The sequence below is a fragment of the Corvus hawaiiensis genome, chromosome 3 (genome assembly GCF_020740725.1).
Source record: "Corvus hawaiiensis isolate bCorHaw1 chromosome 3, bCorHaw1.pri.cur, whole genome shotgun sequence".
Classification (NCBI taxonomy): domain Eukaryota; kingdom Metazoa; phylum Chordata; class Aves; order Passeriformes; family Corvidae; genus Corvus; species Corvus hawaiiensis.
This window is the reverse complement of record NC_063215.1, coordinates 37,238,371-37,265,689: the sequence shown is the minus strand read 5'-3', so window position 1 is coordinate 37,265,689 and position 27,319 is coordinate 37,238,371. Positions and strand designations below refer to the sequence as shown.

The window sequence follows — 27,319 nt, the reverse complement described above, 5'->3', positions numbered from 1 at the left end:
CTAGACACATAGACAATCAATTTTGTTTAATCCTTTTGACATTAACACCTCCCTGTTTCCACAAGATAGATATATACTGCATTAAAAAATAATTTGGTTTTCAATTACCCTCACTTTAATAATACATTCTCACATCTTTTAAAAACAGCAGACTTTTTCTACTGTTTTTTGTTTCTTTTGTGAAAACCAGCAGATACATTATATGCTTTCAGTGTTAAGAGTAAAATCTTGATCCTTTCTAAATGTGATTTTTTCCAGTTTTGAGTATTTTCATCACCCCTTCCCAAAACCTTGTGGTCATCTGCAGTGCTCACTTTCTGACACATCCTGGTAGGAACTTTCATTATATTCCTTTCAATTTACTTGTCCTGAATTTCACCTGAATCATGCTGCCCATTCACTTAATTTATATTTTCTTGACTTTTCAAGTCCTGATTCGTCTTGATGAAGTAAGTACTTTCAACATGTAAAAAATGAATTCTCTCTCTAATATCTGAACTATTAGAATATGAAACATGAGGTTTGATGGAAGAAAAAAGCTCATCTCATTTTATTTTTTGTGTCTTCCTATCCCATTTAGTTTGATTCACTACTGTCTTTATTTCATGATTTCTCCTTCTTCTAGCTGCTTATACGGAACATTACTAAAAGTCCATCTTGAAATCAATCAGGTCAACCATTTTCTTTACCACTTGAGTGCACAAGACTTTAGGGCAAAAAATACTGCCTTTTCCAGAAACTGGGACTGTTAGACCCCATCATTATCTTTCACGCATTTTCAGATTTATGGTTGAATTATCATTTCAACCAACTTCTCAGTTGTTTATTCATACATATCCTTGTACCTTGTTACACATGATCAGCAATGGCTAACTGATGTGTAAGAATATTCAAATCAAATGAGCTCCTTCTTCCTCTCCTCATGATGATGAAGCTATGACCAGATTTGTATTTATGTAGTAACAAAGGAAAACCAGAGCACACTAACCGACAATTGGTAGACAGTAAACATTTTTTGTATTTATTAGGGGACATTCTTAGCAGCACATAAATGTTCCTTTAATGTCATTACCCATGCATTATAAAAAACGTTCCTACTCCTGCCAACCCACAAATGACCCTGTGACTAACCACATTCAATAGTCTAGCCTTGCTCTTCTTCCACCAGGTACCAATAATCCTTCGCTCACATTTAGTCCTGGATAGTCTGCGTGGAATAACATCGGAACATTTTACCTTATTTCTGTAACAAGATACAGGAAGACCTTAGACTTTAAGATATATTGGTAACCCAAGATGTTTCACTCTGATTTATTACTGTAATTGCTGCATTTAATATTGTAAACACTATGTTCTATCTGCTAGTTCTCAGTAATCCCCTTCCTTTGGTGTTTACTGCTTCAGCCAGCCTACCTTGCATAAGCATCAGCACATTTTCTGTTATCTTCTCAACAAGACACAGGAAGACCTCAGGGTTAGAGCTACATATTAGCTCTTAAGCCTTTATTCTAATCCCAGTGATACTAACCATTACGTTTAGCATCTGAAAGCTCATTCAAAACATGAATTTAAATTACATTTATTTTGTAACTGAACTACAGCTGACATTTTAAGACAAAACCCAGCACTGAAGTTACAGGACTAAGTTTATGGTGGGGAACAGTCTTAAGGATAAGATTCTGAGGTTATTGAGGGAGATTTTGTTTGTTTTTAAATATTTTATAAATATATTTTATCATGCAATACCCATTTCAAAAGTTATTGTGGACAAATTGTTAGTTTACCATAACAATTGTAATTCATAAAAATGCTTTGAGACACAAGTGCTCATCTAGAACAAGTCACTTAACCCCTATGAGCATAAAACTTGACATATTTAATGGGAATGACTCTTGGAAAAATTACTAAATGTCATTTTTGTGCAATGCTCCCTCAGCCATTAAAATTCATAAACATGTTTGTGCAAGGCATGTGCAAAATTCATATGAAATTACAGAATATGAGAGAAAATAAAGATGTGCAGATAACATCTGACAGGTGGTACTACAATCTACTAAGGCTAGCAAATTAACTTGGACAGACTGGGATCTAACCTTTTCAGACAGTTTCCCTGTTATCCCCTTGAGTCCAACAGCTGGCATGTCAGGTCCTACTACCAAGTAATTCCATGCCAAGTTCACAAGAAGGACTATGAACTTTTATTACAGGTATTGCTCATACCATACATGGATTAAACCAGAGAAAACATAATCCATAGATTAGCAGCACACAAGTGCAGGAATAAGCTCCAAGCAGTAACAGGTTCTCTGTGGAAGACAGTCCACATTAATGCCACGTTTTAGCTGACTAGAAGACTTGAAGAGCACAAAGAGTATTTGCCTTACAAAGCACTCATAATCCTACTACCAGACCCTTCATCAGATGTAGGGTAGGCACAGATTTATCTACCACAGACCTTTACATCTTATCAACCTTGCTTTGGCCAAGGAGGATGAAGCCAGGAGGTGAATATACACACGGACAAACCATCTCAAAGAACTTCAGTTGCTAGTCAGGAAACTACTGTACTGGGTCTGGCTGGGGTAGGGTTAATTCTCTTCGCAGCGGCTGGTAGGGGGCTGTGGTTTGGATTTGTGATGAACGCAGTGATGATAATGTGGAGATGTTTTTGTTATTGCTGAGCAGGGCTTACACAGAGCCAAGGCCTGTTCTGATTTTCGTACTGCCACGCTGAGGAGGAGCATGGGCGTGCTTGGGAGGTTGGGAGGAGACACAGCCGGGACAGGTGACCCAGACTGACCAAAGGGACATTCCAGACCATGTGGCATCATGCTCAGTATAGAAGGCAGGGGAAGAAGGAGGAATGGGACCAACGTTTGCAGTGATGGCGTTTGTCTTCCCAAGTCACCGTTAGGTGTGATGGGGCCCTGCTCTCCTGGAGATGGCTGAACACCCGCCTGCCCAGGGGAAGCACTGAATTCATTCCTTGCTTTGCTTGTGTGCCTGGCTTTTGCTTTCCCTATGGAACTCTCTCTATCTCAACTTCTGAGTTTTCTACCTTTACCCTTCCTGTTCTCTCCTCGATGCTGCAGGTGGGGGAGTGAGTGAGTGGCTGAGTGGGGCTTGGCTGCTGGCTGGGGTTGAACCATGACATCTCTTTAGTCATCTTCAAGTGTTAGTCTACATATGCATTCACACTATGGGTGACTCTGAACTGACTCGATGCTTTCCATATCTACCAGGAGCTGGGACTCAGAATCCTTCATGCAAACAACGTCTCAGCACAATTCTGCTGAATGCAGCATCAATCCTGGATGCTTCTGTAGTGGCATAGTGTCTGGAGAAAGGGTAAAAGAAGTTCCACATGGCTGCTTTGAATATACCCAGGAGGAAAACACTATTTTTTTTTCTCCTCTCAAAACTGAGGCTGCTGGTATCACTCAGCTTCTGGTGACAGGTGCTCTAATTACTGAAAATAGTTCCACGTTGGCTGTTAAATTCTGCCTGTTATCCACCTTGACAATCTCTGGATAATGATGGCTGTATCTGGATCCTCTTTTCAGTGACATATTCTTTAGATGCCTCCCTACTACATTTAAACTTATGAAAAATGCAAGAACCTAACTCTTGGCATCCAGGTTTAAATCTCTAAGGATAATTAGAATTAGATACCAAAAAAGCAGCAGCAGCCTGGCTTTTCGTAGGGTTATCCTTTTCCTCTAGACAGTTCCTCCACTCACCCTCAGTACCAACTGAGGAGATACCAGTGACCATTTGAAGGATTATACCATCACTACAAGAAAATAATAACCTCGAGGATGGAAAAGCAGGATCATGCTGAAGAGCACAAGCCACATTGACAGAAACTGAGGATGGAAGTGCAGTGTTTTAAGACTGTATAGGCTATTGCATAACCCCAAACACTTCAACTTTCAGGAAACTTAATTTTCAGTTGTCATTAATTCAGATCAGCTTCAATTCTAGATTAGTATCAGTCCTGATCTCACATTAAGCTATCTGGTAGTTCAGGAGGAGGCCAGTAAGACAGAAGACCCACTATGATGTGAGAAAATTAAGACAACCTTACTAAGGTTTCCTTCTGTAACCAATTAATGAAGTGGAGAAATGTGGAAAATTCCTCTCTCCAAATACAAGTGCTTCTTGTCTATCATATGCAATCTTGAGAAAAAAAGAAGTCATGCAGGTCACCATACAAATGCAATGCAATGCAGTGTCCAATAGCAGTATGGAAACAGCTGATGAGTGCTACAGCAGGTGAACCATATACTTCCAGCCTAGTCAGCAATTACAGCTAATAGTGTCTTCTTGAATTTAATGGTGTGGATAGGAGACCTTATTTTCATATAATACCTTTCCAGACTTCTTTCTGCTTTAGTACTGACTAGTTGTCCCCAGTATTTGAGGTGATGGAAACTGGTAGAGCTGTGCTCCACAGCAAAGAATGACACCAGTGTATCTCTGAAATACTATTTGAGAACACTGGTACTTTGCTATCCTCACGACTCAATAAGATTATGTAATTTTGGGTGATCTTTCAAGTCTAAAATGTCCACAATGATACACAGACAAAACTCCAAATTTGATAAGACATTCTTTAAAGACACAGGAAACAGGTTTAGGTGGAAAAAGAAGAAAATTGATGTGAACAAGCAAGTAGTTTACAGCTCCTGAGCACACTTGTAAGAGGAATACTGCTGAGGAACCAGAATTCGAATCTGGAAGTTCCAGACCTAGTCACATAATTGTTGTGTGTCCTGCTGAGTAAAGACAAGGGACAGAGGCAAGAAACAACAAGACACGAGGAGCTGGGGGAATGATCTGTCCTTTCAGCACTGAACTGCTTGAGTGGAAGATTGCCTGAGTGCTCTTAAATTAATGTAGATTGATCCAGACCCAGGAAACTCAAAAGGAGTTCCTCAAGAAACCTCTCAGATGGGAGTCACATATAATGCTATCAAATTCAGATGTTCACTGAGGAGGCCCAAAAATGACAACCAAAGATGATCCAGTTGCAGCAAATAAATTATCTTTGGAGTCGCCAGTCAAGAACAAGAAAAAAACACATTCCTCAGCTAATTAGGAATCCAAATACTCATTTCCAGGCTATTCTTCCATACAGACTAGCACTGTGGGAACAAGCACAGTCACAAACGACAACGCTTATGTTTCACTAGCAGAGGAAGAGAGATACATTGTCTTCAGAAACAACTCAAGTTGTAGGTTTCAGCATTTCAAATAGTTCCCAAGAGAAGATTCTCTTTTATTTTCTGCACAGAATTTGGTAACTTAAGCCAGGCTTCCCAACTTTTATGATCAGATATGGCAATGCCAATGTTTGTCACCCAAGCTGGTGACAAATCAAGGGGACGGAGAATATTTCCAACATGAAAAGATCTTGTATGTGCACACCAGCTCAAATTTGTATCTACTGCATGCATGTAGTTTCTGCAGTACAGTTCAAGACAAATTTTGCTGTTTTATATCATAGTACTGTATGAACATCTTGTAGTAATGCAGCAATACTCATCAGCAAGGAAATCCATGACAGGTATGCTGTTCTTAACACTGCTTCAAAGAACTGTATATCCACCCCCTACTTTTTTTGCACTTCTTAGTGCATGAATCCTTACCGAATCCTTACATTACATTCATCAGAAAACTGAGCTGTGTCCAAAGCAGTCAGAAGTAAGGCAATTACTTTAATGACGTGGCACTCAAGAGAATAGTCTCCCTAACATCTTACGTAGTGAGTACTTCCTGCTCATATTTAGGTGGAACCCATGCAACAGACCATTCTCAAAACTAGGAGAGCAAGAGAATAACCCAGTTCAGACAAGCCTGCATTTCCTTGTCTGTAATCAGAAGCAAACAGCTGCGCTGTGTGGTCAGAAAACACAAACTTTTCTCACACTATGTCTGAAGTTTGTACAGTTTGAAAATAAAGGAATTCAAAGGCTATTCTTCCCCAAGTGCAGGACCCTGCATTTGCCTCTGTTGAATTTCAGAAGGTTCTTCTCTGCCCCTCTCTTCAACCTGTCAAGGTCCTTCTGAAGGGCTGCACAGCCCTCTGGGGTACTGGCCACTCCTCCAGCTTTGTGTCACCAGCAAACTTGCTGGGGAGGCACTCTACTGGCTCTTGGATCAGAGATTCCTGAGGGCTGGTCTTTTCAGTGAAGACTGATGCAAAGAAGGCATTCAGTAATTCTGCCTTCTCTGCATCACCTGTTACCAGGGTCCTCCCTCTATTTAGTAACAGGCCCACATTACCCTTTGTTTACTTTTTGTAATTATGTATCTGAAAAACCCCTTCTTGTTGTTCTTGACATCCTCGGCCAGATTTAATTCCAGATGGGCCTTGGCCTTCCTTGTCTCCTTTCGATTTACTCTGACAACCTCCCTACATTCACTTCAAGTGGCCAAACTCTGCTTCCATCTCCTGTGTATTTCCTGCTTATGCTTGAGTAGTGACCAGAGTTCTTTATTCATCCATGCATGTTTCTTGCCCCCTCTGCCTGATTTCTTGCTCATCAGGATGTATCATTTTTGAGCCTGGAAGAAGTGATCCTTGAGTATCAACCAGTTCTACTGGACCCCTCCTCCCTGAAGGACCTGTTCCCATAGGATTCTTACAAGAAGTTCCTTAAGGATGCTAAAGTTAGCTCTCCTGAAGTCCATGGTCACAATCTTACTTATTGCCCTGTGTCCCCCCATCCAATACTGAACTCATGAGCAAGTTCTTAAAAGACTCAAATATAATGCAAATAAATATTAATTAAACCTCTCTCTTACAAGTACCTTACTGTTACAATGGCTGCAGGGTAGTTGAGAGTAAACTAGTAAAGGAGTACTCTGTGGGACTCTAAGGACTACATACAAATCCAAAGTCTGTATTAGGTGCATAATAAGTAATTAAAAAAAGGAATGAAATGCAAATCTTGTGGAAGAGTAAGCATAACTTTTGGGGGGGGGGGGGGGGGGGGAATCAATCACATTATACATTTACTGGACTTATCCAAGGGAGCTGTGGTAATTTGAAAAAAGGAGATCCAATTTATTTTCTAAAGAAGTCCATCAAATCCCTAAAGACGCCAAACTCTCTTGGCAGTAAAAAGAGGATCCTTGTACAGATAAATTATCAGTTAATAGAAAAAGAACAAAAAACCCCAAACAAACTCTCAGTGGGTTTCTTTAGGATCTGTACCAGGGACAGCCTATGTCCAGGACTTTTATAAACATTTGGAAAAGAGCAGAGAACCATGACAAAATATGCTGACAAAAGCAGGGTAGTAAAACCATGCCAACAGTCCACAACACAGCATAACAGATAAAATTAAAATGTTGATTAACCCCCCAAAATTATTTTCATGGGGGGAAAAAAATGCAAGCCTAACATGCAGGTGTGGTAGGGGGAAATCCTAACACTGAAATAGGTACTAGTCTTCAAGAAAATGTCTTGCTTAGTCCTGATTTAAGAAAACACTAGTTCAATGTGCAGTCAAGAAGCAAGGCTAATGTTAGGAAATACTGTGAAAGGAATGCAGAAAGAAGCAGAAAATCATATTGACTGCTGAATAAACCTTTGGTTCCCCATACAAAGAATGGGGTAGTAAAGCTTGAAGACATATGTAAGACACTACAGAAGAGTGAAGACGAGACATTTTCCTGGGTTGCAGTGTATTCTATTACCATCCTCATGAGCTGCTGAAACCAGGTGGGGCAGTGTTTCCTTGCCTCCTCCCTCCGGACTATCTTCTGTTAATGAGCCCATCAATGCCTGGCCTCATGCCTCATTACCCCATTGTGAGATGCTCCACCCAGAATGAGGAACCAAGCATCCCATCCTGGATATAATCTGAGATTCCGAACACCACAGACACCCCTTCCACTGGATTCCCAGAGGACAGCAGCTACATAGCCACCACTGGACCTCCAAGGAAGAGCAGACCCTTCTACAGGATCACCACTTCGACAGAACCATATCCACCACTTCAGGAGGACTGCAGCCACCATCTTATCAGACTGCTACTGACACCCTAACAGGGTGTCAGGTTGTATCCTGACTCTGTCAGTTTAAACCAGTGTTTTCTGCCTTTATTTTTTTTTTAAATTTCCTTATTAAATTGTTATTCTGACTTGGTGCCTCCTGCTGGTTTGTTTTCAAACTAGTATAGACATGATAGCAGTCTATCGAATCAGGTCTTGTGATGCATTCATTAAAAGACACTTGAATAGTTAACTTGTCAATAGATAGAAAATATCATATGAAATAAGCAGGAAAAGGAGGCAGACAGTAAGAGGAACTACTTCACTTGATGTAAGAACTGTGCAACTGCCACAGATGCTTACATGTAATGCTTTATACAGATTCTAAAACCATTTAGGCAAAGAATCAAAAAAACAACTAAAATTTATTCACACAAGGATACCACTTCTTTGGTGAATTGCAATCACCAAAACGAAAATAACCTATCAGGGCATTATCCTTGTAAGCCTCTGCTGATCATATATTCTTCACTATGCAACTACTGTTAGCCATTCTCAGAACTCAGGTCTAAATGAAACTTCAGTAAAGGCCCTCTTACCATTTGCATTTTGTAACTGAGTAAATGATATTCTCATTTAAAAAAAATATGCAGCTTTAATTTTTTTTATGTCAAATACAATTTGTATATTAGTATTGAACTTGCCCCATTGTAAATTAGCCTGTATGTAAACTCCCTTCACATGGCTTATAAAGAAAATGGCAAGAGAATTCAAGGCATTATTGCAATTTATGTAAAATACCAACATTAAATTATTTGTATGTTCCCATGAACATACTGTCTTATTAATTCAGAAAATGCCACAAGCATATTTATTTATATACTTCATAAATTATCACAAACTATATTGAACAAAAAACTTCCATATATCATAACACTATTTCAGTGTATGATAAAAATGAAGTATATATTATCCCAACCATAATGTTAAATTTTACCTTTATCTGGGTCCAACTGCTCCTGGGAAAGAATAGCACACAATACTGGGTTCTTCCACACTCCCTTCTCTTGTGTAAGTGTTGTTAAAATGTGCAGTTCCTGGCTGCCATTTTCCATCAAGTTTTTATGAGCCACCTGAACAATATATTTTACAAAACAAAGTATTGTTTAAACAAGACATAAGTAATGTGTCTTTCATACTCCTTTATACCTTATGTTGTCAAAATAACACCTGATCAGATAGAGAGTTAAATGTATAACAAAACAATCTTAAAATTCAGCCTATATAGGTTTTACTTCTGCCTCTGTTGCCTAAGATTTAAGATGAAAAACCAAAACAACTGAGTGCCTCAAACTCACCTTGAGATTTATTAACAGGCTACTTCTGAAATTTCTGAAACTAAATTTTGAAATAGGCCTCTCTTTTAAAAATGGATGAGTAATTTCTCTGGTCCACATATTGGCCTGGTATCAGGTGCCTAAACTTTATCTTCTCAAGCTCTTCAGCAGCTCAATTTCTATGTACTGGAGACACGGAAAAAAATACTTTTATAATGTCGAAAAATTTTAGCTGTTAAGATCTCACTGCACGGTTCTATGCAAATACGATGAAACAGGCTGGAGTCTTAAAATCCATTAAAATATCTTCCACTACATTTATATGCTAGAATAAATTCTGTGAGCAGATGTACACTTGGGAGCAAACTCAATACCTACAAAAATCTCTGGATTAAGTAGCAATACACAACTTACACTGGTCCTTAAAAAAAAAAAAATCAAGAAATGGCTCATTTTTCTTTTACTTTTCCACCTGCTCTCAAGGCTGTGGAATCTCTCAGCATCAAACACACCTCTTCAGAATTGATTTCTATAAGGCAATTGCTAGTCAAAATCCATTCTAAAATAATCAGCCTTTCATCTGCCTACATTATTTAGGCTGAGAATCCTGAGGTAACTGTATCTGGTCTTTTTCATTATTATTCTTTTCTCCTCCCCCCTCCTTTCTTTTTTTAAAACTGTGGATGGGACCTCCTACTACATATTTCTGATAAATACTGAGGAGCAGAACTTGTTCCAACACCCTCCTTTAAAGCAGAGCTCTAACCTTAACCAGCCAGTGCCCTGAGAGATCTAACAAACCTTCAGTATCAACTGGCCTTTCATTCATAACTTTCAAACATACAGCCATATATAGTAAAGAATGACTTATATGATAATATTTCATTTCTAAGTGTTAATAGTCAACTGTATTTTAAAACATGAATTTTCTTTCAATAATCTGTAAATTTTTTTTCTCCACAGCTGCTGCATGCAGAAAAATGATATTACCTTCAGCAATTACTGCAGAGTACATAGGATTCCCAGCTGAAGGCCTTGCTCCTTACAGACATGCTACATACTCAATATCCCTAGGTTTCCAAAACATTCTGAAAACTTATTAAGTCTTCATTTCATGAATCAAACTCACCTGTACAAAAGTCTGAAATTCTTCCCATTTATCTTCAGGTAAATCCAGAGGCAGACACAGTAGAAGTTCAATACAGCTTCTGGAAGTCAAAAAGGAGTATTATTTGAGGCAATTTTTGACTTCTAAATTATATAATCAACAATTCTTTATTCTAATATCAAAATAGTTGTTTGAAACATCAGCCATAAAACAGTTTGCTTCCTTGAACACATAAAGAAAAAGAGGTCATGAACACTCTTGGAGATACTGTAAAAGCAAATTCTCTAAAAGACACCATAAAAAAAAATTATCATTGAATCCAACCCTGTAAAAGCCTGTGCAAATTGATGCACTTTCAGATTGCATGCAGATCAATAGTAGCAAAGTGCTTCAAGCCAGGAATGTTGGCTTGTCCTAGGTCAGGAATCCTTCTTGCCTCAATTCCAACAACCAGATATTCTCCTTACATACAACATCCACTGTGAGGAAGGTAGGTGCTGAGACCTGGACTCAGAAACCATTTAGGCAATGAAAAGTTAATAACATACAGACTGGTTTTAGTAACCAAAAAAACATACTCACAGTGCTAAACGTTCAAGCACAAAGGCTACGTTTTCACACTCAGAGGTAAGGTAAGGTCGTGCTTTAACATAACTTCGGATAGCCACCGTGTACACCTCCAACAGAGGCAGGGGATCTTCTGATGTTTTCCACTTTTCTGCATATTCCAACAAAGTCTATTTAAGAAAAGGAAAAAACAACCCAAAAATCAGGAACAAATGTAAGTTTAAAATTTTGTATTTCTCACTAGTAGATCTTCTTAATATAAATTAAGTATTCTCAAAGCATGCTTTTTTCCTTAAAACTTACTGTTTCATTAACAACTGACACTTAGACTCCACACACAATCATTCCTTAATCTTATAAAAATGTTATGACTGACACTTCCTCCCTGTGGTAACATCATTTGATTCATTTTACATTCCTATTTTCCAAATACAGAAGCCTGAAGAGCATATCATAGTTAAGGGACTGAAAACTCATTTTTAGACATTCACTTCTACAGTTCAGCTTCTAAAGCAAGTAAATTTGAAAGCATGTGTCTTTATTTTAACTTCTCTCCTTTCAGGAACAGTTTAACATTTCCCCTGCGTTGCCACCTTGAAGATAAAGGTCTCTTCAGGACATTGCTTTTTACATGGCTCTGAAAGGAATATATTCTCTACATTTTAAAGACACCACTGACACACCAAAAGCTCATTAGTCAAAAAACTGTTTTCCTACTTGCTGCATTAATACCTACAGCGATTTCAAAATAAAACTCATGAGAGTGACGAACACCACCAACCAAAGTACAAAAGACTTCTGTTCATTTCAGTCAAGGCCAGGGGACTCAGACACACATTTAGGCAGAGTAGATAGCAAGGTTCTCCAGTTAACATCCAAACCATATCCCCCTTGGATCTCTCCTATCATGCCTAGGGTAGGTAGCTTGATGGATTGCAAACAATTCCTATACTATGGCAGGTTGCATGGAGTCTATCATATTACAACGATCAATTTTGCTGTTTGCCTCTTGAGGGGCACAACACACTGAAAGCTGAGAGTAAAAAAGAGCAATTTTGGTTGCCTGACACCCTGCTAAAAGCAGGGCCATTAGAATATATTGTTTGGAGGAGTATGTTGATGGAGCTGTGAGTATCCTGAAGAACAGAGACTTTACAGCCTTTTTGGGCAACCTGTTTCTTGCCCAAAAAGAAAGTGTTCAGACTCTCATTTATTATGATTTTCCTCCACCAGTACCTAGAAGCAGTCCCACAGGTTCACTTCCCTCAATAGAGGGATTAACCCCTCTCAAACCGGTGCTAGCACAGCTCAGGGCATAGCAGATGCTCAGCCAGGGCACACTGGAGGCTGCTCAGGACAGCTGGGTTGGTCCCAAGACTCTACTGGTGCATGGGGCTACTCCCTCCCACCCCCCAGCTTTGTGCTCACCTTAGCTGAACTACGTATCAGTGCATTCCCCCTGGATGCTGAGCACCCTCCCAACAGTCTCTCTGACCTCCCTCACCTTGCTTGCTCCCACCAAATCACTATGATTCGCTAAAGTGCTGAAAATGTGCTCTGTCCCCTCATTCAGTTACTAATAAAGAAGTTAAGAGAATATTTGCTCCAGTATTGAGCTTTGATAGGAGGCCACAAGTAGCTGGCTGTCATCTGGACTTTGTACTACTAAGTCTTTGGGACCCATACTTCAGCCAGTGGACTACTTCATAGATTTGTTTATAAGAATATGATGGGAAATGAAATACTAGGACCTGCTGATGTCTGGCAGAAAAACATCTGCTGCTATCCCCCTTGTCTGCAGAACCACCTACTTCATCACAGAAGAAAATCAAGTTTGTCAGTGTGAAAGCATGCTACAGAGCTCATACCATCAAGGACATTTAGCAAAAGTCACAGTTCTCCTTTTTATTAAGGTCAGCTGTAATTAAACCAATTTTGACAACATTGGCTCAATTCTGACAAGGTTTGTTCTGGTAAGGCAAATCAGAGCCCTCTGAGCAACAAAGCTCTTCTGCTACAGAGTCCCTCACATACCTGAATAAGAAACAGAACAAAGTGGTTCTCAACTAACATCAAATGTTGAAATTTTATTTTTAATATGTAAGTACAACTATCTAAAAGAACTTGCTATGTCTGGGATACAATGCAACTCAAATGATAAAATGGGACTTGGTGCAAGTTTATGTATTATAAAGTAGGAAAACCAAATGTTAGCTGTTCTGGAAAGGCAAGTCAATCATATTACAAAGCAACAAGACAAAACAAAACTAGGTTCACGCCTGCCTTCAAATCTGCTAAGCTAAGCTTAAGTTAAATTCAGCAGTCTATCTATGTTAGCTGTCTGTACTGAGTTAGCCAGTGGTAGTATTAAGAATATACTTAAAATTCTTATATTTGGCAATGTCCAAATAAACCCTCTCAATAAAAAATGTCAACTATACTAAACTGAATCAGAAATTTGTTTTGTGTGGTCATTTGCAGTTACAATACCATCACCAGGCTATACATTGTTCACACAAAACACAAACCAAAAGGTATCTCATTCAAGGACATAACAGGTAAGAAACATGCAGGTTTTGTCAAACTGCTGCATTAAAGCCTGGTTTGGTTTTAAATGCACCTTAAAAGAAGTTACATACTCTATCTCTCTCCTGCAGCAGAAGATGCTTCTGAGCCATCTAGTGCTTTCCACTGGAACCTTGAGCCTGAGTGGAATATTGTCTGTTTTACTGTAACACTCAATTTGATGCCCTCCTAAGAGCAGCAAAAAAGCACCACAGATCATGGCAGAGAAATCAAGGAAGAGTGAAACAGAGCTGAAGCATGAAAGAAGCAACAGAGGAGGACTGGATAAACAAGGTAACCATATTAGCAAACACTGTTTCAATACCACTTGGCAATTTTGCTCAACGCACTAGAACAATGAGATCAGAACAAAGCACTAACCTTCAAAGAATCTTGAAAGAAACTCCACTGAAAAGCCTCCCTTTGTCCTAATACTCTCATAACCAGAAGTACTATGATTTCCATTACTGACTTGTCACATGTGACAAGTTTAAGGATGCTAGTGGCAAAACAGTAAAATTGAACAAAAAACAGCCCAGGAAAGTATACTTTATATTCTTTCACTCTTTGGGTCTTGAAGCAATGTTTTGGATGGAAAACGTAGTAACTTCTTCCCTTTGTCTAGCTATATAAGTACTCACATTAAAAGAGTGAATAGCATAAGCTTCCCTTTATGTGAATGCCACAGACTTGCAGAAGAGACGCTCTCCTCAAACTGATCTTGTTTCTTGTTAAGAATTCACTAGAGCAATCAATACTGCACCTTCCACAGTATAGTACTGCAGAAAATTTAAAATAAAAAGCATGGTGATATAATCCTTTTTCCTTATGGAATAAACTTTTTCTTCTTTTAAGTGCTTTGGAATGACTTGCATTTTTGTACTGGAGAAAACACCACTCAACTGCTTTTTGTTAAAAGAGTATTACAGCTTAACCAATTTCACACTTGCTTAAAAGACAATTTCCCTGTAAAGGGAAAATGTGAAAACAAGTTGCTGGTGAGACTGAATAAAAGAGGGACAAACATGGTAATCTGAAATTCAGCATAGCTTACTGTTCATATTGATTCATAGATATACTGGGAAAATTCTTTGCATTAGTTTGGAATGCTACCTAGCTCACACAGTCAGCTTTGTAATTGGAGATAAATAGTTAAAACTAACACTGTCACCCAGAATTACTTTCCTTTCTAATTAGTTTGAAAAACCGTACTTCTCTGTTTAGACTGAATATATTTTAAAAAAAACCCCAAACCAAACCACAACAATAACCAACCTCCCAAGTGGTAGCTAACGTATCAGACCAAGACAGTTTTACCCAGCTTTTATCCAGATTGTCCAGACTTGCTACAACTGGCCTGGAAGCCAAACAGCTAAATCTGGCCAAGTAACTTCTGTCAGTAAGGTAAGCTGATATTTAGGAAGTTGATCTGTGAAGTCATGAATCCTGTTTAATATTTGAAACACCAGGTTACTTGATGTAAATTTCATTTTCAATACAGCCCACCTACTTTTATTCATCTCCTCTTCAAAGCACCACAGCAAACAAGATTAATGCAAGCTTTGGCAAATGAAGGACATTTCAAACTTAGCTACCAAGCCAGGACAACATATCCTGGAAGTGTCTCAAAGTGTTGAGGACAAGAAGGAAGAAGAAGGGGTAAGAAAAGAGAAGGAGGCAGGAAGATATAACTAAACAATTGGTCATCTGAGAAGCCTGACTGAAGAGTATCAAGAATATTCTCACCTGTCATTGCAAAGATGAGAACCTAAAGAAGAAACGGACAGCCTCAAGACCTTAAGAGACACTGCTTCATAACATGACAAGTGACCACTGAGACCTGTCACAACCAGATTAGCAGATCTCAAGTTTCATGGTAGGTGGTCAGCATGCTAAAGAACTTCCAGCTAGGCAGTACCACCATCCAATCTGCACATGGGGGGATACTGAAGACTGCTGACCCATTATGACAGAACCCAGCTGGAATTCTCCCAGATAAACAGGAACTTTGCAGAAATACCATGTAGTCATTAGTAACAGAAAATTTGATGAGAGAATTATAAAAGCACTGGCAGAAACTATGACAGTCATATGAAGACCACTATGATCCACATTCAGATTATTAAGAATAAACTGAATCAAATAAAATCTCATTTTTAAGATATGAAATTTAGTAGCAGTTAGTCAAAATAATCAGCAGATTGGCAAATTCTCAGAATACACCATCTAACAAAAAGTATTTGGTGTGTTGGTGACCTGTTACTACGATCTTTTAAAAGCAGCAAACACACTGTATAAAGCAAGAAGAGAAGTTTGCACTATAACATACCGGCACTAATTTCAGCATTAAATAGTACTATTTTTATCTCATATATATAGATCAGCCACTTCCAAGCCATTACATGAACTATATTAAGCATTTACACCCACCAAACCCTTCAAAAATATTTGTCAGAACGACACATTTCCTTGTCTGGATGTCTCTAGACTATACAGCACTGCCATTATACAAAGAAAATTAAATTCATTCTGCTTTGCTTAATGAAACAGTGTTGTGCTCTGCTTACAACCATAAAAAGAAAGAATTTTACCCCCAGCCCTGGGCCTCATTAAGTTATTTATCTCCCTAGCTGGGACATGCTTGTTAATCAAGCCAAGTACTGTATTCAGAGCACAGCCGCGAGTTTTGTTCCTCTGTGAGACTGAAATGGGCATTTTATTTTAGCAGCAGCTTACACAATCAAGAATCCTCCAAAAGTGGAATAATCTTGATCTGTACAATAAAAATAAATATTATATCTGTGATTTAAACTCTGGAAAATGTATAGCCACAAGTAACATTCAGATAATTTTCAATCTTTATCAGAACCCTTACAAGAATGTTGCTGTAGCAACCCACCCACCAGAGGATGCTTTACTGAACAATTTCCTTTGCTAAAACTAGCCCTACAACAACAAAGCAATGCTAAAATATGTTTTATATTAAAAGGCACCATTATTTACTGTTAATAGGAGTTACACATGTATGGTCCACATCTACATGTTTCTTCAGCTCTGAAGAACAGATTCCTACCCTGAACACACCTGAATAAGGGTAAGCTTACTTAAATTTATGTAAGGACATGCCTGGGACTGTCATTTTCATTCCCTGCCACACCCAAGGGACTAAGAGGCTGGAAAAGTGACAGACAGTGGTCACATAGGTAAGCTGCACCTCTCAAACTACTCCAGTAAGTAGCAAAACCTTTATTTCAGTGACTTTCTTTGAGCACATCCACACAGGAGAAAAGTCCAAACAACAAGCTTGATACAATCATATTATCTGGAGATGAGCCTTAGGGAGCTGCACACAAAGAGTGGTGGAAGGAGCTCCCTCCATGAAATAAACTCCACAGTGCAGAGGTAGCAAAGCAATGACCGAGCTCCACGCACCCAGGCAGGTAGCACTTCTCAGTGAGATCCCTCTGCCACTTGCTGTTCACATGGAGCATTCCCACAGAGGCAGGGCTTCCCTTGACACAACAACGCCCTTCATTCCTCCAGTACCTGTCAACAACTGATACAAAAGAGCAACTGCTTTCAGAGGAACCATCAATGGTCTGATTCAAGAAAACAGGTCAAGCTTTTTTCAAAGCTGGTAAAGAATGGCTACAGCTCTGCTATCACCAACAGAAGTTTCAAAGGAAAGTGAGGGTTCCAGTCAAGAAAGAGGGTAACTGAAGAAAATCAGTGAAGCAAGTCTCCCATATAAACCACACACATGATTTAAAAACACTTTTCTTGGCTTAAGATTCTCTCCTGTAAAGGCAACAGGCATGTTCTAATAACCAGAGCCACTCAACAAATCGTATCATTAGATGGATCATAAAGAAATTAAAATGAATTGGAGATCCTGAGTTTGGTACCATCATACAGAGAAAGATGCAGAGAGATGCCATACACCCTAATGAACCCGGCAACATAACCACTTGATTCAGATCAAGTTCCACTGACTACTCTGGACTGGTTTAGAATTGGATGCTTAGGATTAACGGAACTGAAAGGATGAAGACATATACCATAATTTGATCCAGAATAAGCGTCCCTCAGGATTTTATCTTGGGACCAGTGCTTTCCAGTATCTTCATCAGTGACCCAGACACTGAGATCAAGTGCACCCTCCGTAAGTTCGCAGACGATACAAAGCTGAACGGTGTAGTTAACACAACAGAAGGAAAGGATACTATCCAGAGGGACTTGGACAAGCTTGAGAACTTGTCTACAAGAACATCATGAAGTTCAACAAGTCCAAGTGCAAGGTGCTGCACCTGGATCAGGGTAACCCCAGATGTGAGAACAAACTGGGAGAACTCACTGAGAGCAGCACTGAGGAAAAGACTTGGTTGTTCTCATGGATAAAAAGCCGAACATAAGACAGTAAGGTGTGCTCACAGCCCAGAGAGCTGCCTGCATCATGGGCTGCATCAAAAGATGGGTGGCCAGCCGGTCAAGGGAAGGGATTCTCCCCCTCTACTCTGTCTTCATGAGACCCAAGCTGGAGTTCTGCATCCAGCTCTGGAGTCTTCAGCACAAGAGAGACATGGACCTGTTTGAGCAGGTCCAGAGGAGGCCACATAGATGATCAGAGGAATGGAGCACCACTGCTACGAATAAAGGCTGAGAGAGCTCAGGTTGATCAGCATAGAGAAAAAAAGACTTTGGAGAGACCTCACAGTGGCCTTCCCAGTATCTTTAGGGGCCTCATTAAAAGGAGAGGGTGGGAAATTTCATATGGGCAGATAGTGACAGGACAAGGGGCAATGGTTTTAACTGAAAGTAGGCAAGTTTAGATTAGATGTTAGAAAGAAATTCTTTACTCAGAAGGTGGTGAAGAGAGATGTCTCATCCCAAGTACTGCTCAAGGGTGGGCTGGATGGATCGTGGGCAGCCTGATCTAGTGAATGGCATTCCTGTCCATAGCCTGGAACTAGATGATCTTTAAGGTCCCTTCCAAACCAAACCATTCTATGACTTATTCAATGACTTATGTACAATCAGGTTCCTCAGGTGTCATGAACCTGATTTTCACTTAAGAACTATTTTGATCTCCCCATACCTGTCTTATGGTGAGACAATACATGAAAATGATCTGTGGTATCTTCTTCCTCCCTACAAGATTATAACCTAGAAAAATTAAAAAGCAGGGGAAGAGATATAACCATGACTTCTTTCAGTATTTGAATATCTGAAGTTTGTCTATTTAAGCCTGCAAGTTTACTAGACTATTAAGGAAAAATCTCAAACAATTATTCTTGCCAAAGTTAGTTCAAAAACATTTAACTGCCAAAACCTTTTGTTTCCCTTTTCCAAAAAGTACACGAAAAAGTGTTTCTTGTCAAAATCATACATCATTTTTCAGACACTTTGAAAAGCAGACAATTCTCTTAATTTAGCTTGTAACAACAGAGATCCACACATCACAATGAATTAAGTCAATGCTCAGTCCACAACCTGAAAGACAGGGACCTACACTTTTTGAAGGAATAAATCACTTTGCCATGGCAATACTATTATCTGACAATAAGACATGGGGACCGAGATATGATTTAAACAGATGTTTTTTGTGAACAGTTGTCTTCTACATTAGATCATGTTAGAAACTCAGATCTAGTGCCAGACATTGCCTTTTAAAAACATACAACAAAAGTGAAAGGAAGCATTTTGTACTACCACCTACTGTTTCTCCCACATATGTACTGCTCAAGTACTACTCATCATCTATAAGACGTTTTATTTTTCCAGGCAAACTGAGGAAAAACAAGGCAGTATGTATTTCCCTCAGGTTATGAAATATATTGTCTGTGGTCAGCTAAAGAACAGCACAAAAAGAGAATGGTAATTCTAATATTGACCTTTAAAAGCTCCACGTTACTATCTGCTTGCAATTATTTCAACTCTTGCTTCCTCAAATTTCTTGTGTAATACTTCAGATGAGCAAGAACTACCTTTCAAATACACACAGTTGTATTTTAAGAGTGTAATGCACAATAATAGTCTCACTCCTGCTTGTCAATGCCCAAGTTACTAACACATGCAATGATGAGCCACGAGAAGTAGGCAAAGCCAGACACTGCAGCAGTAAGGGTATGAAAATACTGATCATGTCTATTGAAAGTCTTCCTGGGCTATCTGACTGCTGCTGAATGTGAAGCACACTGACAATGCAGTCAGGCTGACCCGTGAAGAAAACAGAACAGATGCCTCCTGGTTTTGTATTACCAGCACAATCCTCTCTTTGTATTACAAAACTGAAGTGTAGCCCTGAAGGTAAGCTATAAGACTCTAACCATTTAAACTTAAACTGAAATTAAAATGGAAATGTATCCCAATATCCTGTACCCTACACAATTACTCGTTTCTGAACTGCCATCTTTCTGCTTTTGACACTTTAAAAGTAATTTTACTGAAGCTTAGACAAGTGAGATTTACTATATCTCTCGTAAAAAATGTTTTCCCCGTCATGATTCTGGACTCTGTTTTTGTCGCCTTTTGCACTGATCTCCACACCTTGCAGATAATCACTGAATGAAGACATGGACTTAGAAGTCTGACTAGTAGGCCCAGATAATTTCTCTCTGCTGTATTCCTTCTCCAACAAAGGAGCTGTCTACTATTCAATTACCAAAATAACCATATTCGTAAGATTAAAGACACCCCACCCCCATACTAATTCCAAGGGTCTATAATCCTAAATCAGTTTTCACTTCCAAAACTGGAACTGCTTCTCCCTGAAATAGTATTTCCCATGCATACACTTCACACTGTTGACCTTTTAGGTATGGTAGTCACGAGCTACAACTAACTGCTTACATTTAAGTATTACTCAAAAGAAAACAGAACAACATTTGAAACTGCTGGTTAAGCTTTCCTTTACCAGGGGAGTTAAGAGCACCATGAAATATTCAGCAAAGTTCTTGCAGTATTCATGGTTCCACAAGGACTGCTGTTCAGTACTGGAACATGCACACAGACACCACTCTCTGCTTGAACTTGAGAAATCTCCACCAGTTACATCTTGCCAGTAGGTAAGCTCGCTGACAACTCCTGCATCTGGGATCAGTATCTTAGGGAAAATATTGAGGAATCGCGTATGTGCAGCACTCCATCGCAGAAGCATGCACAGCAACTGTGCATAAGCACAGTTCCCAGATGGTATCACACTAAGGGTGTGCACACATCCTGATCCTAGGGAAACCAAGTATTTTGAGATCTCTCTAAAATTTTGGCAGCTAGGCCATCAGATACAGAAACTTCTAAAAACATTTCATATATAGGTTTATGCAGTTGCTTTGAGATAGCTGAGATGAACACGTTTCTTTAAAAAATGAATACACTGGTGCTTTTTAATATCAATTAATTCACTGCTGAAATACTTACATGAGATACATATGAACAAAAAGGTTTTTTTAAAAAGTCTGTGAATTATATTCTAACTGCAATGTAAAAATAAAGCTGTTATAAATAAATTTATTGTACATGCATAAATTCCTCAGATCAAGAACAGAACAATAGAGTGAGAAATAAAACACCTTTATAAAAAGGAGTCAAAAAGTGCTGAATGGCCACTCAGACACTGCTTTCCAGGAATAAAGACAACAGAATGAAATGCCCTCTAGTATTTTTAGGATAGCCAGGAAGAAATCTCTCCAATTGCATGCAGAGGTGACAAGCCCTTGAATGGCAACAGAGCATGGGTACTGGAGAGAGAGCAAGTGCTAGAAATTGCAGGTCAGCTTAGTTCCTGCAAAGAGCCGGAATCGTAAGAGATGAAACACAAGGAATATGATGACTTGATGCGGATTCTCAATCAAGTAGCTGGGTATAGTCACGATGTTGATGCTATCTTCTGATTCAACAATAGCAGAATAAAAAGTGTTGGTTTGTTTGGTGTTTTTTTCTGGGAAACACACCTATTATGCTGTTTCTGGCTGGGGCTAAACATCCATCTCATTCAAGACAAGTTCATTTTTGAAAGCTGTATTTTTCAGAGTAAAACTGTGAGCCTGAAGCATAATCTCACTAACTACTACAGCCATTAGAGAACTGAGTATGTGATAAAGGTAGCATTGTTCAAATTCCTGGAAAGCTGATAATAGTCTACTTTCAAGGTCAATTTATGTTAGTTTAGAAACTAAGTTGGGCCTCTGGCCTTGAGGTTTTTGTGCAATTCCAGCCCTGTGCCAATATCATTACCGAATCAAACAAAAAGTCACTAACTGAAGTGGTAAAATAGAAATAAACCTGCAAGTAAGTGAACAGATCACTCCCACATAGAACAGTAGTGCTGGTTTGCAATTGTAAAATCATCCCTGCCCCAACAACTCGATGCAAAAGAACTCAATTAGAATATGACTAGGAGGATAGCACACATGACCAATGCACTGGGCAGTCATGTCCTCACAGCATCTAAAAAGGAGTTGGTTCAGGAAGCATTTCCAGACCACCAGAACTTAAGTAAACACAGCAACATTGCCTGTGATGCCTCTATCCTGTAAGGAAAATGAAGAGAGTGGTTCAGAATACCTTAATAGCAAGTGTTCTTTTTACCTAAGTATTTGAAATACTAAAAATATATCAGAAATCCAAATTTAGACATATCTGCAGTCAAAAAGCTTTCATACCAATGCATTAGTACCACATGATATCTTTGTGAAGTCCCTCAGCAAAGTTACATCCTAAAGGGACACAAAAAAAAAAAATCTTTACAGTGTTAAACTACAATTATTCTCAGCCTTGATGATCTACAGCTTCTAGAGACGAAAACTATCTTTTACTTTTGTGATTTCTCTCCTTGCTTTCTCTCCTCCTTGTTGTTCAGTGTTTTACCAGAAGATGGAGAACAAGCCTTTCATCACATAAAAAGCCAACTGCAGCAACTTTTTTTTTTAAAAACTCTGAGGTTAAGGTTCCCATGAAAGGTTCCCACCGTAATTTGAGGAAACTAGAGGCAGCTAAGGAATTGCTCGGACGCAACCAGCATTTATGTTCACTTTGTACAAGGACAAACTACCCAACTAAGATGTCAAACGAACAGAATATTCAAGTAAAAACTTGAACAGTTCTTGAACTAGCTCTGCATATCAAAAACTCCTTACTTCTACTATGTCTAATTTAAACCAAATCTACCTCAGATTGCCCATGAGACTTTACCACTTAAGGCATTAGAAACAAATACTGTAACAGAGGATTTTTAAAGCATTTAAGAGTAAACAGAACCTTTTTCAATAGAAACCTCATCTCTTGCCCATTTAAAAAAGTACAGGGGAAAAGGAGGGAAGGAAAAAATATGAGTATCTACTGCTTTCACTGAGGTAAGACAACCTTCTGATCAAGACATTCTCCCACATCACCATGATCATAATTCATCTTTATTTTCCTTTCACCTTTGTCCCCAACAGAAAAACTCAAACACAAATGACCTGTTTCCATTTTGTTTTTCAACTGGGATACCCTACAGGCAATTTTACAGATTTTTAGGTTAGGACAAAACTTACACAGAAAAACACAGATATTTCGAACTTGTCCACAAGGATCAGACAGAACAGCACCCATCTGAAATACTGCTGTTATCACAGATTTGCCATAATAAAATCAACAAAATCAGTTTTTATTTATTTAGAACTGTACACAGAGAGGTAATTTTACATCAAAACAACACAGCACTGTACTTCTAAATAATTTCCAAAGCAGTTTAATGATGCAAATTAAAACTGGCACTACTTAGCTGATTCAGTATTTGTTCACCAAGGCTTAGCACTGTTACCTTGATTTTGTAGCTACACAAGCGCTGCAAGAATATTAGCTCTTACATGTTTGTAATTACAATGCAAAACAATCCAAACAGCAAAACTCCAGCAGGTGCATAGTATCAGACTGCATATACAAAACTGTGGATGATAATCTAATGCAATTGTATTTTCTACAGGACAAGTACTATTTAAATTATGGTTATGATCAAAGAACATCAATCTCAATTTTCACTTTTAAAACCTATCAAGATTTTAAGTTGTTGATATCCTATTTTTACTTGAATGTGTCTTCTGAATTGTTTCACAATAAAGTTGTTAAGCAAAGTATAGCTCTAGAAAGCCAAGACGCCCTTGGCTGAAGAATCAGATGATGACGCTGGAATTCTAATGGAGATATTGACTTGTGCCCAGAAGACAGGACTCAAGCCAGACTCTTAATTCCATCACTTAGTACAAGATTGTATTTAAGCAATTGTTTTCATTCTCAATTTCTGCAGGCATGGTGCAGAGCTATCCAATTTTTTTTCCCCATTACTACTCCTCCACTGACAGGCTGCAGTTTCAGTCTTTGCTGTTTTTTTCCTCTCCCTTCAAACAGAAAACTCCAGTTGCTTTCACACTTTGCAAAGCCATCCTAACATCACTGGCTTCTCTACCCTGCAGCTGAAAGTAAGGGAAAGTCATGTCAAGATCAGCGAGCACTGAATCAGTGAGTCAAGAGACTCATTCAGAGATGAAGTTCAAAACCAGAATTCGAATTTGCCAGTTAGGTTCTGGTCTACAAAAAGCTCACGATGACTATACCATGCCAGTGCAACAGGGAGTGGGTAACACAGCAAAAAAGGAGGTTCTGAGAACCCAAGTCTCCAGAGAACCCATCACAGGTGGTCATATTTCAGACTGGCATTTAGCTGGTTCCATTAACTAGATACCCATTAGCAGCTGAAATAGACTGTCTGCAACAGCTTCTGGAGCACAGCTTCTGGTTTACATCCAAAAGACATTAAAATTTCTACAATGTAAAAAGAAGTGTGGTAACAGGGATGATCAGATCACTTTCAAAGCAAACCCATGTCTGACCCAGAGTATTAGCATATAGGAACTCACTCTTTTAGTTCACATGTATCTTCAAAAACTCTTCTTTCAAACACTGTCTCATTCATCTACTGAAAAGAAAATTCCAGAACACTAAAGCAAGTTTTGGTAGACTGTATGAGCAGGTATGTTTTCATACTCCTGTCTGTATTACAGTGTTTCTCCTTCCACGGGCAAAAAAAGCCCACCCATGTTCTGCTCACCCATGTATTTGAAGTACCACCTACAAGGTAGCACTGATTTTTATTACTGGTACCTTCAGTACCCAGACACACAGGTATGCCCTCCATGATATACACAACCATCACTTAATAAGAACTGATGTTTTTTGGTGTTATCTAAACAAAAAAACCCATGAGCTCAAATACCTTCAAGTACTAGTTTCCTGAACAGTTTTAAAGGAAATCCAGAAAAATGCTGCAAAAGTCTCTCCACCTACAAGCCTTTTTTTAATAAACATTCTCCCCTCACCATCCTCTTAATATTTTTTATTCTCAGAACAACCACGTAAATCTAAAATATTGCTTATCAAACCAGAATACAAGGAAATAACTGATCTATAACTGCACCTTTTTTTTTTTTTGGTGGCAAAACTGGAAAAATTAACCATACACATCTAGGTTTTATGCTCAAGCTCCACCAGAAAAGGAAAAGGAGCTGCATAGAAACAGCAAAAATCAAGATATGCAGTAAGTCATGCCTCTGTTCATATTTAAGGAAAGCTATCCTCCCTGGAGACTTTGTAGAGACAACAGTTAAGTTCAGAACACACAGAGAGAAAAGGTAATTGTTAAAGAACTGATACTACTTGCTGACTAATTTTGATTTGTTAGAAAGAATGAGAATACTTTTGCAATCCAGTAAACATAACCAACTACCCTGCAATGAATGATTCATCTTCTCAGTCTGTTCAACCACTACACATTCATACACATATTCAGTAGCTTATATCCTAACTACATATTATGTAGTTTATTATGCAAAATAAGTTGAATATCATTCCACAAAAATTAGAAAATATTAAACTTGAACAAAGATAGAAAGTTAGTAAGAATTACCATTACTTTTTAACTCTTGCCTAAAAAGATTCTCCTCAAATAACCACATCTATTCAGATCTCTGTTGTGGATTTTTTTTTTTAATAAAACTCATTGCAGCTCTAGTTATCATTAATATGCAATTACTAAACAGATTTCAATGATTCTGAAAATTCAAGAGGGCACTGAGTATTTGAACTCCCCCCTCCTCTCCCTACATATATTTACACCACCTAAGGCGTTAATGACCTTGATGACTTCTTACAACTACTTGCTGTGACTCTCATGGTTGTACATCTCCAGCAGAATTAAGACTAATTGTGGGAAGAATCCATGTGATAATCTTAAGGGTGAGTTTCTTTATCAACTTTTTGAGGATTTTTTAAACTACTGTTACAATTCAATTTTTAAGAAAATTAGCACCCTGACTCTTTGGCACACAAACATAAAAAGTTAACCATGCCTCTAATCTAACTATTTCTACTTCACTAGGCAGATAAAGTAACAACAACTACATCTCAAGTTTGTTCTCTAATGCATATAACTGAGTAGCAGGGAAGTACAACTGCCCACAATTTACAGATACGAAACCAAGAGACATAACTATGCTGTTGGAAAATGTATTTCTATTTTTAAGGCAAAGTCTATGTTGGAGGAAGGTTTGAAAAAAAGCACCTCAGCAGATACAGAAGCAGAAATAGAAGAATAGCTTGTGGGGCTCCACTACAACTCTCATAGTAATTATGTCATCTACCATCACCAGAAAGTTTTTTAAAAAAACCCACAGGAAGAGGAGACTACTGAAAGTTAATTACCAAACACAGAATCTTCTCTTAATTGATAGAGAGATGTTTCTCTCCCCAAATGTAAGTTAAAAGGCACAAGCAATTTGCATGTTTTTCATCTGGGCATGCTGAACGTACTGAAGAGCTCAGTTTGCTAATTATTAAACTGAAAGAGGCAAAACAAAAGAGAAATTACCTTGGCGCTATTCGTCCCATTATTTTTTAGGCACTATTTTGCTTAGAATTCAAAACCCAGCTAGTTTTAGAAAAAGACCTAGAAAAACCCAGAAAATTAATGGAGAGCCTCTGGTTACATCCATGAACTATTTCAGAACAAATAAGTTACTTAAAACACCAGTAAATAACTTCATTAAGTCTCATGCTTTGTCACATACAGTAATAGAAATTACCTTTCTTTAGGATTGCCTTTAATCTTTCAACATTTTGCATTTAACAGGCTCTTTCTGATCAGGTCATTAGTATCTAATTTCTCTCTTGCATCCTAATATAAGAAGTGAACTTGCTATAGTTCTAGGCTACATTTCTCTCTATTCAGATTTTCAATAATGTCTCAATTCAATGTTGTCATCCCAACATTCATATTTTCATCTGTTTAGTTAAAAACAGCATTCAGCAGTTGGCTATTAAACAACCATTTCATGAATGTGGCGGGATGTTCATTACAGTAAACTTTCATCCACTGCCAGGAAATCTAATTTACCTATTCTTTTAATTATCAGACTGGCACATGGGCAGATTAAAAATAGGAAGACAGCCAGAAATAACTATGTCTAATCTGGAAATGTGTACATTTCCTGCAGCATTGGTGACTTGAACCTGCTCTCTCATCAAGTGAAATGAGACATTACAGTATTTCTATAGTTCAACTGCATTACATTTTTGTATTAGCTGTCTTTATCAGGTGAATGTAACTTCTCCCACTGTAACTTCAAAGCTTTTTAATTCTGATGATAACTTAATTGATAATCTTCATCCTCAGTAGAAAGGTTACTCAATTGCCATTTTAAACTTG

General features: G+C 38.4%; 1 protein-coding gene across 1 annotated transcript in view; it reads right to left on the bottom strand.

Moving 5' to 3' along the window:
- The window catches only part of ZNF292 (zinc finger protein 292), a 53,428-nt gene that overhangs the window by 15,105 nt on the left and 11,004 nt on the right, over window positions 1-27,319 (bottom strand). The window contains exons 2-4 of the mRNA XM_048296683.1: window positions 11,032-11,186; window positions 10,471-10,549; window positions 9,002-9,137 (exon numbers count right to left, since the gene is read on the bottom strand). Of these exons, the coding sequence (XP_048152640.1) occupies window positions 9,002-9,137; window positions 10,471-10,549; window positions 11,032-11,186 (370 nt within the window). The remainder of the gene's footprint in view (window positions 1-9,001; window positions 9,138-10,470; window positions 10,550-11,031; window positions 11,187-27,319) is intronic.